This window comes from Cebus imitator, unplaced genomic scaffold, assembly GCF_001604975.1.
Source record: "Cebus imitator isolate Cc_AM_T3 unplaced genomic scaffold, Cebus_imitator-1.0 Scaffold322, whole genome shotgun sequence".
Classification (NCBI taxonomy): domain Eukaryota; kingdom Metazoa; phylum Chordata; class Mammalia; order Primates; family Cebidae; genus Cebus; species Cebus imitator.
The window spans coordinates 882045-895498 of record NW_016107637.1 but is presented as its reverse complement, the minus strand read 5'-3'; the positions used below and the strand labels follow the sequence as shown (position 1 = coordinate 895498).

Here is a 13454-nt window from a genome sequence, read left to right as displayed (position 1 = left end):
GGAGTCTTGCTTTTTTGCCCAGGCTGGAGTACAATGGTGCGATCTTGGTTCACTGCAGCCTCTGCCTCCCAGGTTCAAGCGATTCTCCTGCTTCAGCCTCCCGAGTCGCTGGGATTATAGACATGTGCCACCACACCCAGCTAATTTTTGTATTTTTAGTAGAGACAGGGTTTCACCATGTTGGACAGGCTGGTCTTGAACTCCTGACCTCAAGCCATCTGCCTGCCTCAGCCTCCCAAAGTGCTGGGAGTGTTTTCATTGAATACAACTGATGATTCATAATTTTTAAATTTTCTGCCCACAATGGTAAAGGGAAGAAAATTGCCAATATGTTAAAACAATTACCTAGACACACTGAGAGACAAATGCAGAGCGACAGATAGCTGCACTCTAGACCAGTTCTGTCCAATAAAAATAAAATGCAGTCATCTATGTAGTCTTATGTTTTCTGGTAGATACATTAACAAAATACAGGTGAAATTTATTTTAATAGTACAGTTTATTTAACCCAACATTTAAAGTAGAGTCATTTTACCATGTAATCAAGATAAAATTACTAATGAGATCTTTTATAACAATTTTTACATACTAATTCTTAGAAATCTGATGTTTATTTTTCACTTTATAGCATATCTTAATGCGGACTCATCACATTTCAGGTGCTCAATAGCTACATGTGGCTAGTGGTTGCCATATTGGACAGCATAGCTCTAGACTTTAATGATGATGATAAAATTGATTATATAAGAGGGATTTCAGGACTGGTGTAGTAACTCATGCCTGTAATCCCAGCACTTTGGGAAGCCAGGGAGGCAGATCACCTGAGGTCAGGAGTTCGAGACCAGCCTGACCAATATGGTGAAACCCCATCTCTACTGAAAATACAAAAAAATTAGCCGGGCATGGTGGTATATGCCTATAATCCTAGCTACTTGAGAGACTGAGGTGGGAGGATCACTTGAACTAGGGAGGTGGAGGTTGCAGTGAGCTGAGATGGCACCATTGCACTCCAGCCAGGGTGACAGAGTGAGACTCCATCTCAAAAAACAGAGGAATTTTAGACTGTGAACCTTCAGTTGATATTCTAGACATGGTTTTCTCAAACTCAAAGATTACAGAACAATATATTTTTAATGGGAGAAAAGAAATATATGTGGTATGCTCATCTAGTAAGTCATTCAACAGGAAAGACTTTATCCCACAGTATTTTATAATAAGAACTTAAATCATCTCATTTTGCTAAGAGTCCATATGACCAGTGTTCCTTCATTTTCTGTTGTATTTGTGTACCAGTATTTATACAATTTGTAAGGGGGTTATAAAGATAAGAAGGCAATAGGTGATGTCAAAAAAAAAAAAGCCATCCGAATTGATATCTGAATTTGTATAAACCTAAGAATGAAAATGTTTTTCAGCCAGGCGTGGTGGCTCATGCCTATAATCCTAGCGCTTTGGGAGGCTGAGGCAAGTGGATCACTTGAGGTCAGGATTTTAAAACCAGCCTGGTCAATGTGGTGAAACCCTGTCTCTACTAAAAATACAAAAAAATTAGCTGGGCGTGATGGCAGGTACCTGTAATCCCAGTTGCTTTGGAGGCTGAGGCTGGAGAATCGCTTGAACCTCGGAGACGTAGGTTGCAGTGAGCCAAGATCGTGCTACTGCACACCAGCCTAGGCGACAGAGCGATACTGTTTCTCAAAAATAAAGAGAGGAAAAAGAAAATGTTTGTAATTAAGGTGCAAAGAAAATGGCTGTACTTTCTTTAGCAAAATTATGAGTTGTCAAAAGTTTTTTAAGCTACTGCATTTTGATAGTGCAAATGCAAGAAAAAGAACCAGAGTACTGATGAGCTAGAACCTATTAGAGATATAGCTCATATTTGGAATTAGTATTTACAAGATAGATGTATTCCAGGTTTATACATGATAGCTGATGAACAACTAGTTGCATTCAAATGACATTGCTCATTTCAGGTGTGTATACCTTCAAAACCTAGAAAATATGGAATAAAAATTTGGATTTGCCGTGTTTGTGTTCTTATTTTCATTTTCATTTAATTTAATATATTTTGGGGACAAGGTCTTGCTCTGTTTCCTGGGCTGGAGTACAGTTGCATGATCATGGTTCACTGTAACCTTAAATTTTGGGGATCAAATGATCCTCCCACTCATGTCAGTCTCCCAAGTAGTTGGGACTGCAGGTGTTGCACCACATCCAGCTAATAAAAAAATTTTTTTTTAATTAATTAATTTTTTTTTTTTTTTGAAAGACGGGGTTTCACCATGTTGGTCAGGCTGGTCTTGAACTCCCGACCTCAGGTGATCCACCTGCCTTGGCCTCCAAAGTGCTTGGATTACAGGTGTGAGTCACCACGCCCGGCCAATTTTTAAATTTTTTGTAGTGACAGAGTCTTTCTGTGTTGCTCAAGCTAGTCTAGAACTCCTGGCTTTCAAGCAGTCCTCCCGTCCCAGCCTCCCAAAGTGCTGGGATTACAGGCATGAGCCATTGTGACTGGTCTTCTTAAAGTTTTGTATTTTTTTTTTTTTAATTCTTATGTAAAGTTTTTATAATTGTGTTTTAGGTTTTGGGGTACATGTGAAGAACATGTAAGATGGTTGCATAGGTACACACATGGCAGTGTGGTTTGCTGCCTTCCTGCCCATCACCTATATCTGACGTTTCTCCCCATGTTATCCCTCTCCAACTCCCCACCCCCTGCTGTCCCTCCCCTGTTCCCCCCCACAGACCCCAGTGTGTGATGCTCCTCTCCCTGTGTCCATGTGTTCTCATTGTTCAACACCTGCCTATGAGTGACAACATGCGGTGTTTGATTTTCTGTTCTTGTGTCATTTTGCTGAGACTGATGGTTTCCAGGTTCATCCATATCCCTACAAGGGACATGAGCTCATCGTTTTTTATGGCTTCATAGTATTCCATGGTGTATGTATGCCACATTTTCCCTGTCCAGTCTGTCATCGATGGGCATTTGGGTTGGTTCCAAGTCTTTGCTATTGTAAACAGTATTGCAATGAACATTTGTGTGCATGTGTCCTTATAATAGAATGATTTATAATCCTTTGGATATATACCCAGTAATGGGATTGCTGGGTCAAATGGAATTTCTATTTCTAGGTCCTTGAGGAATCGCCACATTGTCTTCCACAATGGTTGAACTAATTTACACTCCTACCAACAGTGTAAAAGTGTTCCTATTTCTCCACATCCTCTCCAGCATCTGTTGTCTCCAGATTTTTTAATGATCACCATTCTAACTGGCGTGAGATGGTATCTCAATGTAGTTTCGATTTGCATTTCTCTAATGACAGTGACGATGAGCATTTTTTCATATGTTTGTTGGCCTCATATATGTCTTCTTTTGTAAAGTGTCTGTTTATATCCTTGGCCCACTTTTGAATGGGTTTTTTTTTTTCTTGTAAATCTGTTTTAGTTCTTTGTAGATTCTGGGTATTAGCCCTTTGTCAGATGGGTAGATTGCAAAAAAATTTTTTCCCATTCTGTTGGTTGCTGAGTCACTTCAATGACTGTTTCTTTTGCTGTGCAGAAGCTCTGGAGTTTAATTAGGTCCCGTTTGTCTATTTTGGCTTTTGTTGCCAGTGCTTTTGGTGTTTTAGTCATGAAGTCTTTGCCTATGCTAAAGTTATATAAAGTTATTTGGCATTACCTTGTCATCTGTAAATTGTTTGTAAAATGATTTCAGACTACAAAAATATAAAGTATTCATAGGCAATAATGAGGATGATTATTTTTCCTGATAATACTGAGGGTTAATCAGGACATTTGCAAGAAAATTGAAAAGAATCCAATTTTCCATTATCGTGGAACAAGATTTGATGCTTTTGTTCAATCTGCCACAATAACTTTGAGTTCAATCATATATTTTTTTCAACTATCACTTTTAAAAGTGTTTCCCAAGACTGAGACATACTTGAAATTATTTTAGGTAGTTGAAATTCAGTGAAATACTTAAATAACACTAAATTCAGTGAAATTAAGTGAAAAATAACACTGAAGTTATCGTGGCAGACTGAAGACATGCATCAAATTTTATTTCTTCCCCAAAACTACTAAACTGCAGAAGAGGTATTTTATACATATATAAATCCATAAACAGGAGAGGACATAATAGCAACAAAACTTTCAAAGCTGGAAAGCAGATGGTTGAGACAGCTAACTTAGCAGATTCCAGAGGCAGATTTCAAATTGATGGTGGGAGAAGCACCAAGTAACTCTAGAACCAAGGATGAAGGGACAGGTACCCAAAATAAAGAGATTGGATGAGAGCTGCTTGAAAATTAGTTAGATCCCCAGATCCTATGCTGTGGGGTAATTGCTCCTACTCCACTGTAGTCTGAGTTTTATTTATCCTTTAACAGACAGTAGAACACCCAGACTGGGAGAGTTGTGGGTGCTGTACTAAAGGAGAGGGATGAGTTAGTTCAAAAGCCCTGTTCCCCAGTTGGCTTCGGAACACTGGGGCCAGGCCCTGTGGTGAAGATACTAGGAGACTTTTCTTTGGGCACTCTGGCCAGTGCAAGAAGAAAGACCTAAAGTGACGAAGTTGAAGGTTCGCCCCTAAAAGTCCCTGCAGAAGATCCACTGTGAAGCCCCTTGTGTGTAATCCCCAGTCATGCACTCAGAATCGGTGCTTAGCTCTTTATCAGGTCCCACTTGCATTTGTGAGCGAGGATCGTTAGATTTCTGAGGAAAATCTCTCATAAAAGAAGCAAAGGGAGAAAGTCAGCTTGGAAGAAACTAAAAAACAAAAAAGCTATCATCAGAATCCTTAGAAGTAAGAAAGGATATTGCATCTTAGAAACAAAAATAGGATGCTAAAATTAAAAAGAACAGATGATGTAAAAGCTCTTGAAACTAAGAACTTGATGGCAAAAATAATTTTAATAACTTTTGTTTTCAGTTCTTTTGGTTACGTTCATAACTATAAATAATATACTTCTACCATTATATCTTTTCACTTTATTTTTCCATGGGGACCTCATGATGTAACAGTATCGTCTGTCATTGCTCAAAAATGCCTTATCTGATTTGAAAAAGAAGATAAACTATTTAGTGAATAACTATTTGTGTAAAGTATAAAGTTTGTTTGTTTTTTTTTGTTTTTTTTTTTTTTTTGCTGAAGGCTTTTAATAAAGGTCCTCCTGCCTGTCACACATCATAAGCAGAGTAGGACATTGGTGTTTCACTTCAGGCTTTGCATTTTCAAGGCTATTGAATGATAGCTTTGTTTTCGAGGGCAAGTCTGGATTTTGGGGGTGGGGGAGCCTGGTAACTGCCAAAGTAGCTGAGCCTCCCTATTGCATTGTTTTTGAAACTATTTTGACTGTGATCTACAATAAGAAATATGTTACAGCATATCTATGGATATGTGTATATCTCTCTGTATATATCGATATGTATCTATCTCAAATCTTAATTCTTTGGACTAAATTAGCTTTCTTTTTTTTTTTATTTTTTTTTATTTTTTGAGACAGGGTCTCTGTTGCCCAGGCTGGAGTCCAGTGGAACTCCTGGTCTCAAGCAGTCCCCCTGCCTCATCCTCCCAAAGTGTTGTTATTACACATGTGGGCCACAGCACCTGGCCTAGGTTGGCTTTCTTTATAACTTAAACTGATGTGTTTTCTTTCTTGATGTAGGCAGTCGACAAGTACTTTAAGCTTCCTCATGCTTCCAGTAAACCACCCCGGATTTCAGGAAGCCTTGTGGATACTTCATATAAAACATTAAGATTTGCATTCAGAGCATCACTAAAAACTGCCATCTATAGAATAACTACTACATTTGGTGAACATCTGAAGTAAGTTTACCTGTTTTGATCCATGATAATACTCATTCTGGGGAGCTTTCCTTAGAAACAGGTATGGGAATGATAAGGCTTATATGTTGAAAGTGTTCTTTTGGGACCTTGATGATTCCTACTGTGAACTTACAGCTTGGAGGTGGACTTAATGTTTATATTTTAAAATTTGGCCCATCATAATGCTTTGGGGATTTCTTTCAAATGGACAAAAGAGGACAGAAAGTTACAAATGCAGCAAATTTAATTTTATATATATTTTTAAATTACCAAAAGATGTTTAAGGGAGAAAAAAGGGCAGAAAACCCGAGTACCTTTCCAGAAAAGCATATTAGAACTAATTCTATTGTTATATCTTGGTCAGCAAACTTAAGACTTGGGGTGAGCGAAGTATTCCAGAAATGAATCCCTGGTGCTTTGTGATTCATGCTGGAAAAACACTGACAGATCACAACACCTTCAGAAACAGAACCAGAGAGAAAACCACAAATGCCAAGCCTGTTATATTTAGTTTTATTGATGTTTACTGCTTTCCTCTTGTGAAATGATCTAGCTAGGCAGGATGAGGGATACTAGCTTAGTAACTAAACTATATTTATATTTATCATAATTATAAATGAGCTTTAGAAGACAAGAGATTGCTCTGCTGTTTTTGTGTGCAATCAATGAATAGTTTAAGACTTGTAATTTAAATTAAATAAAGTTGAAAATTCAATTTGCCAGTCACCCTAGCCGAATTTGAAGTACTCAATAACTACATGTGTTTAGTAGCTACTGTATTGGACAACTTAAGTATAAAACCTTTCCTTTCCTTCATTCTAGAAAGTTTTATCAGACTGTGCTATTCTAGACAATACACTTAGAACTTTGTGTATTTTACATTTACTCTTTTGAAAGACCCTGTGAAATGTGGACAGTGTCATAATTGTACAGGTATGAAAACAGAGGCACAGAGATGTTAAAACTTCCCTAATAGCACAGTCTAGTGCCTGTTAAACATGAACCTGAAATTAGGACTTCCTTGCTCTTAAAAATCTTTTGTCTTTCTTTATGCAACACTAGACAGCCTCCAAGATATAAATTAATATGTAGGACACAATCAGAAAATACTGATGAATTTAGAGAATGAAATAGATATGAAGCATATTAATGATAGAACAAAAGCAAGGAGAAGGGCATACCTTTAGACCTTGCCTGACTGTGGTCATGGCCAGGCAGAGGGGACATTGTATGCAAGAATAATTTGAAATTCCTGCCAATTTTAGCCAGTAATCGGTGGCTGGATAAATTGCAGGACTCTAACATTCCCCTGAGGAAAAAAGGCAAGAAGAAAAGGGGAGCATAGGAATTTATTAGATAAGAAAGAGATGTGGGCTGGGCACAGCGGCTCATGCCTGTCATCCCAGCACGTTGAGAGGCCAAGGCAGGCGGATCACCTGAGGTCAGGAGTTTGAAACCAGCCTGGCCAACATGACAAAACCCCGTCTCTACTAAAAGTACAAAAAATAGCTGGGCGTGGTAGTGCGCACCTGTAATCCCAGCTGCTTGAGAGGCTGAGGCATGAGGATCGCTTGCACCCAGGAGGCAGAGGTTGCAGTGAGCCGAGATTGTGGCATGGCACTCCAGCCTGGGTGACAGAGCAAGACTGTCTCAAAAAAAAAAAAAAAAAAAAGAGAGAGAGAGATACAGATGACTGGTTAAAAACTATGAAAATGGGCCAGGCACGGTGGCTCATGCCTATAATCCTAGCACTTTGTGAGGCAAAGGCAGGTGGATCGCCTGAGGTCAGGAGTTCGAGACCAGCCTGACCAACATCGTGAAGCTTCATCTCTACTAAAAATACAAAAATTAGCCAGACATGGTGCGGGCAACTATAATCCCAGCTACTCCAGAGGCTGACGCAGGAGAATCACTTGAACCTCGGAAGTGGAGGTTGCAGTGAGCCAAGATCGCGGCACTGCATTCCAGCCTGGGCAACAGAGCAAGAACCTGCCTCAAAAATTAACTAAATTGTGAAAATGAAATTCCTCCTTAGTGTCTTTTCTCTGAGAAGAGCCATATTTTATATATGCACCAAAGTTTATAAAGTCAGTAGAGGCTATTTTGTATAAGTAGGACAGAATGGTATAGTGGAAAGAATGTTATATCTGGAGTTAAAATATCTGGATTTCTGTCTGCTTACATCACTGACTATCTGTGATTGTGAGCAAGTTACCTGCCTCAGCCTCCCAAAATGTTGGGATTACAGGTGTGAGCCACCATGCCTGGCCCATATCAAAATTTATTTGAGGGGTAGAGATTGCTACTGGAGTCAGGAGTACTAACCGTAGACCGTAAGGGACACTTCACTACCTGTTAGCAGAGAGAAGTGTCATGGGAAAGCCACAGATTTGGTGCTGGAGAGAGTTCCAGAGCTGTTAAGTAGAAAAGACAGCCTCACCAGCACCTAGAGGCATCCTTGCACAGTGGTATACTTGAAATGGTTCAATTATAGGTACGCGGTTTAAGAAAGCAAAGATGTCCATAAGATATTTTAAGATGATTCGTAATAAAATTATTACAGTAATACTGTTTTGGCACTTTAAAAAGCAGTGACCTATTCAAGAACTAGAAAACCGGAATCTTTCATTATATTCAATTTTTGCCCAAAAGTTTAAGAGGAAGTATTATACTAGTTTCAGTATATATTTGCCCTAATTTTGTCAAGGTAATATGTTTTTGTGATGGTGAGGGTGGAGAGAGAACTCAGTGTTCCCATCCAAAACATAACGTATGTTCAAAGGGAGAAATAAATCTAAACCACCAAGCCGTTACCTTTGAAAATGATTAATGGAGTCTATTGTGTTTTAACCAAACATTTTAGTTTAAAGGATTTTATATTAAAGGCAATTCAGATACTCCACAACTCAAAGATAATGTTGGAATCTGGTTTAAATAAAATAATAAAATCCAGAATATCAACTGCAAGGCCTGGAACTCTGCACAGCAGGTTCCATAGCAGAACAGGTTAAAGTTAATGCCTTCACTTGTCAGTCTTAATTTGCTTTGGTCTTTTAGAAGGTAGAAACATGCCATTACTGAATGCAAGCCCTCCTCTTCATTAGATTAAAAAGAGTTTCATCCAGCTTTTTCAGAAATACTAAATAAGTGAAGATTTCTATTCGTTTTTAATTGTTTTGAAAAATATTGACTCTGTGCTCTGTGGTTCACTTAATATGCTTAATGTAAAATAAAGCTTATGCTTTGAATTTATGTTTCATTTAGTGCTGTGCAAGCATCTGCAGAACATCAGAAAAGACTTCAACAGTTCTTGGAGTTCAAAGAATAGTTAAGTAATATAAACTGTGTTCATTACACTGCTGATACAACTACAGATGGGACAGTAAATGTTCAGCATTCTTGGATCAGAAGAAAATGGACTAATTAGATGCTTCCTTTGTCGTGGTGGTTGCTTTGAAAGCTATACTTTAATGGGAGAAATCATGGAAAGAAATTCTCAACAGAATAACTGAAAACTGCTTTTTCTGTACCGATTGCTTTTTGTGTGTGTGGTATAATAAAATCTCTATTCAATTTTACAGAAGCATTGATGGCAGTGGAAATGTCTAGCTCATATAACTTAATAATGATAACCAAAAAACTTTTAGAGTTTACTTTTGAAAAGAGGGGAGCCAGTTCTGAAGTGAGAGTACGTTGACTTCATAGTCTTCTTAATTAAGAGTTTAGCTCTTTGTGAACTCGAAATACATAAACTTTTTAAGTGTAGTTTTGTTTGCTGAAGGATAAAAATGGTAACAGTGCAGCAAAATTCACAGAAAAAATATTGTCTAAAGGACATATTTTGTTAATCTGTTAGGTTGTGTTTTTGTTTCCAGGGACAGACTAAATTTGTATGATTGTCCAAAAAAGGGTCTCAGTTTACAGATGCTAACTCTATAAAAGAATGTGGAAAAACTCAGTTCTTAAGTTACAAGATTAAAAATTCACATTTGGTCTTTAAGAAACAATGGACTGACATCTGTGAATTTATTTTGTATCATGCTAGTAAACACAAAGTATGGATATTTTCCCAGCTAGTTTTGCTTTCTTTTTCTGGAGCAAAACATTAAGTGATTGCAGAGTTTTTCAAGCGAGAGAGAAAGCTTTACAAAAAAAAAAAAAACCAATGAATACTCCCTTTTTCCCCCACTGTTCACCTTCATTAGATCAGATTCAGTGAAGCTTGTCTGGTCTCTCAAAGGGGGCAGCCTCTGTAGTGTTAAATGGCTAATTAAAATATATTAGGAAGATCTTTATAGCCAGAAATGACTTAGTCATCAAATAGCAGTGAAACCAAAACGTCAGAGGGATTACAGCACTTGGAAGTATGTTGTATGTCCCAAGGTGAATGAAGTGATGTTATAATTTATTAATCAGCTTCTTTGGAGATTAAAGATTGGAAATCCTAGTTGTATGTACTCACTGGACTGGCTTTGGACTGAGATGCTCCTTTGTAATTATTTTCCTATTATCTTTTCCTTCTAGTGTCCCAAAATATTTTCAGTCAGCACAGTATTATATATGAGTCTTTAATGTGGTATCATATATGTCTACATTTGTCTGATTCATTGATGTCTTATATTTTTTAAATTGACTATTTTAGCTCCAGGCCCTGTTGCCCCTTCAACCAGTACATGCCAAATTATAAACAGGCACTTCTGGCCTTGAGCGTATCTTTGTGGGGCAGTTCCCTGATTGTCAAGTGTTTAGATATGTAGGCTATTGCCATTTTTGTTGTTGTTGTTGTTGTTTGTTTGTTTGTTTTTCCTTTGTGTCTGAAGCTGAATTGATTTCTTTTTTTGAATGCGAAAGTTGAATATCAAATGTGATCATTTCTTACGGATGGCCAAGACAGAAAATTGTGGCCAGGTTGACCGAGAATTGTTGTCTTCCATGTATTAACCCTATTACGCTTTTTATATTACATTCTCTGTGCTGCTCTTCGCTGAGGCATTTTGGGAGACAAGCACTCTGAATCTTCTGCTTCCATTAAAGAAGAGCTGTGGTATTCAACCCATTGGATTCCTGAGAATAAAGATAGGATGATTCCTGAGAATAAAGATAGGATGATTCCTTTGAACTTTGACTTACTTGTATAAAATGTCCAGCTAGGTTTAGGTTTTTGCCATTTCCTATATACTTTGGGTAAAGCTACAATGTGAATGTTTCTAAGAATGTTCATTCTTGTTTTCTCTCAAGAGAATGTGCTGTGTACTAAATACAGGCCACATAATGTCTGCCTATTGGAGATCTGGAAACTGCCTCCCTAGATCTGTATTGTGTTTAGCTGGTAAGGGGGTCAGTTTCTTTTCCCCATTGTGTGTTGATAATCTCCACACCATCTGTTGGAACTAGGGTGTTATCAAGGGGAGCTCCTTCTGTGTACTGTGAGAAGGGTCTTAGGGAGGCCAAGAAGAGAGAAGCATTTCCTTTGATGAAGTCACATCCTGCCTATGAGCCCACTGATGCTGTAACAATGGACTGAAAGAGAGTGTTCTTTAAAAGCCTTTCTCGGCTGTTAGTATAAAAACATGATGGTATCAGCTCTTAGCATATTTGCTTGACCCTTATGGAAGGTATAAATTCACAGAACTTCTTTCACAGAGAATGGGAAATTGTCCTAGAAATAAACCTTGTACAGTTGAGTGGACATGGATAAGCAACAATTTGTTACTTTGCAGGATTTGTTCCTTGGTAATTCTTTGGTCTATCATCCTGTAAATATTCATGATAGTCTGTTTATATCCTCTTGTATATTGTGGATACTGGATTGGGTAGAAAAATAAATTGGCAATTTAAAAAAAAGGAACAATTAATTGAAATATGTGTGTCTGTAAGGTGAGTTATTTAATTTCTGGGCAGGAGTGGTGGTGTTTTTTTAAACATTTCAATTTAGCCTCAGAGTTGTTGCTTATAAAACCTGAAAGAGTTTAACTTCTTGAGAACTCAGCGTTTGCTCTTAACCTAGACTGATTTGGGTTTTGTGGTAACTCTAAGGAGCCTGAATTCTCAAAGTCTCATTCTTTGTTGTTGTGGCTGACAAAACTAAACAAAGTTTGCAGGTGCTGAAAGCCATCTCTTAACAGAAGTTTTTTTTCTTGCCAAAATAATGCTTCCAAACAGATCGTATTCCCCCAGGCTAACAGTTATGTCTGTCAACTTGACTTAAATTAGTCTGAACTTCACCTCTGGGTAGTTAAGGTACTAAGGCCTTCAGACTCCCTCTAGCTCTCCCAACCCATAGCTATCTTTCTTTATTACCAAATAGCTTAAAACAAAGATGGCTTTCATTCATCAGTTAACAATCCAGCTATTCTTAGCAAGCTGCTGACCATTTTTAAATAAGCAAAATCTTGATTGTTTTGAGGGGCAAGAAAGGGGATGGATAAGCACATACCTCTAGTTCTGCCATGCTCCTAAGCAGCCTTAGCAGTTGCTGTTGTGATGGGCAAGTTGATGTGGAACTAGCTGATCATTCAGGACATTCACTAGTGACTTCTTTTGGCACAACAATTAGAAATAAACTGAACAAGACAGTTCCTCCTCTCAAGGAGTTTATAATCTAATGGGGTGGTATTTGAAACTTGCCGTGTATCAGAATCACCAGGAGTGCTTAGTAGCTGTGTAGAATCTGGGCTCCAGGTCAGTGCAGATTTTGTTTCAAAAGGTCTGAGCTGGTTCCCTAGAGATGTAATTTTTAATGAAAGTCTAAGCAGAATCACATTGTGAGAAGGATTTATTCTAGATCAGACTTCAGCGTGTACCAGAATCTCTTGGGGAACTTATTAAAACAGATTTACTGGCCCCACCTCCAGAGTTTCTTTTCCTTCCTTCCATCCTTCCACCGGGTCTTGTTTTTTGATGCCCAGGGTGGAGTGCAGTGCTGTGATCCTGGCCCACTAAAGCCTTGACCTCCCAGGCTCAAGCTGTCCTCCCACTTCAGCCTCCCAAATAGCTAGGATCATAGTGCACACCACCAGGTGATGCTGATGCTGCTGTGCCGCTAGTCGGGAGACCATACTTTGAGAACCACTGTTCTAGTGGATTGCTAGTGTGTTCTCTCAAATGAATGTCTGAAGCAATATGGACTATGATTCGCTATAGAGTTCTTCCATCTGATTCAGTTATTGAAAATTTTGAAGAGTACTGTAAATCTGTAGGTAATGCAGGAATGCTGAGCAATATTCAGGTGTTCAGATACTTACCTTGAAATTGCAGCAGGTAACATGACAAGAGTTGCCTTTCACATCATTATGTGCTGGTGCTTGTTCCCTTTACCCGAACATCTTTTTGGCAACCTTCTCATTCTTTAGAATGAGCTTAACCATCATTAAACATGTGTCCTGGTGCTAGCCTACTTTGTCACCCACCTTATTTTGCACAGCTGTGCAGGTGGACCGCCCTCAGTGCTCATGTTCTCCCTCCTCACACGTATTTTACCAGATTTTGAGTGTGCCTTATACGTGACCCTGGTAGTAAAGTGGTTCTGGAAGCCCCATGGAATGCCTGGCAGAGAAACACAGGAAGGTGACCTCTGAATCAGACTTTTACCTTGAGAGTCGTTTGAAGATACATTGACTGT

At 38.5% G+C, this 13454-nt stretch overlaps 1 protein-coding gene and 1 non-coding gene across 4 annotated transcripts in view; both read left to right on the top strand.

The window, feature by feature from the left end:
• Nucleotides 1–11694, top strand: part of NDC1 (NDC1 transmembrane nucleoporin) — a 69876-nt gene extending 58182 nt beyond the window's left edge. For all 3 annotated transcript variants that reach the window (XM_037729871.1, XM_037729870.1, XM_017504416.2), the window contains 2 exons: nucleotides 5673–5833; nucleotides 9098–11694. In XM_037729871.1, coding sequence (XP_037585799.1) covers nucleotides 5673–5833; nucleotides 9098–9161 — 225 coding nt within the window. In that variant the 3' untranslated portion in view covers nucleotides 9162–11694. The remainder of the gene's footprint in view (nucleotides 1–5672; nucleotides 5834–9097) is intronic.
• Nucleotides 7007–7140, top strand: LOC119467726. The gene has a single exon (XR_005196324.1). It is a non-coding gene; the product is annotated as a small nucleolar RNA SNORA58 (small nucleolar RNA).
• Nucleotides 11695–13454: the final 1760 nt, after the last annotated feature.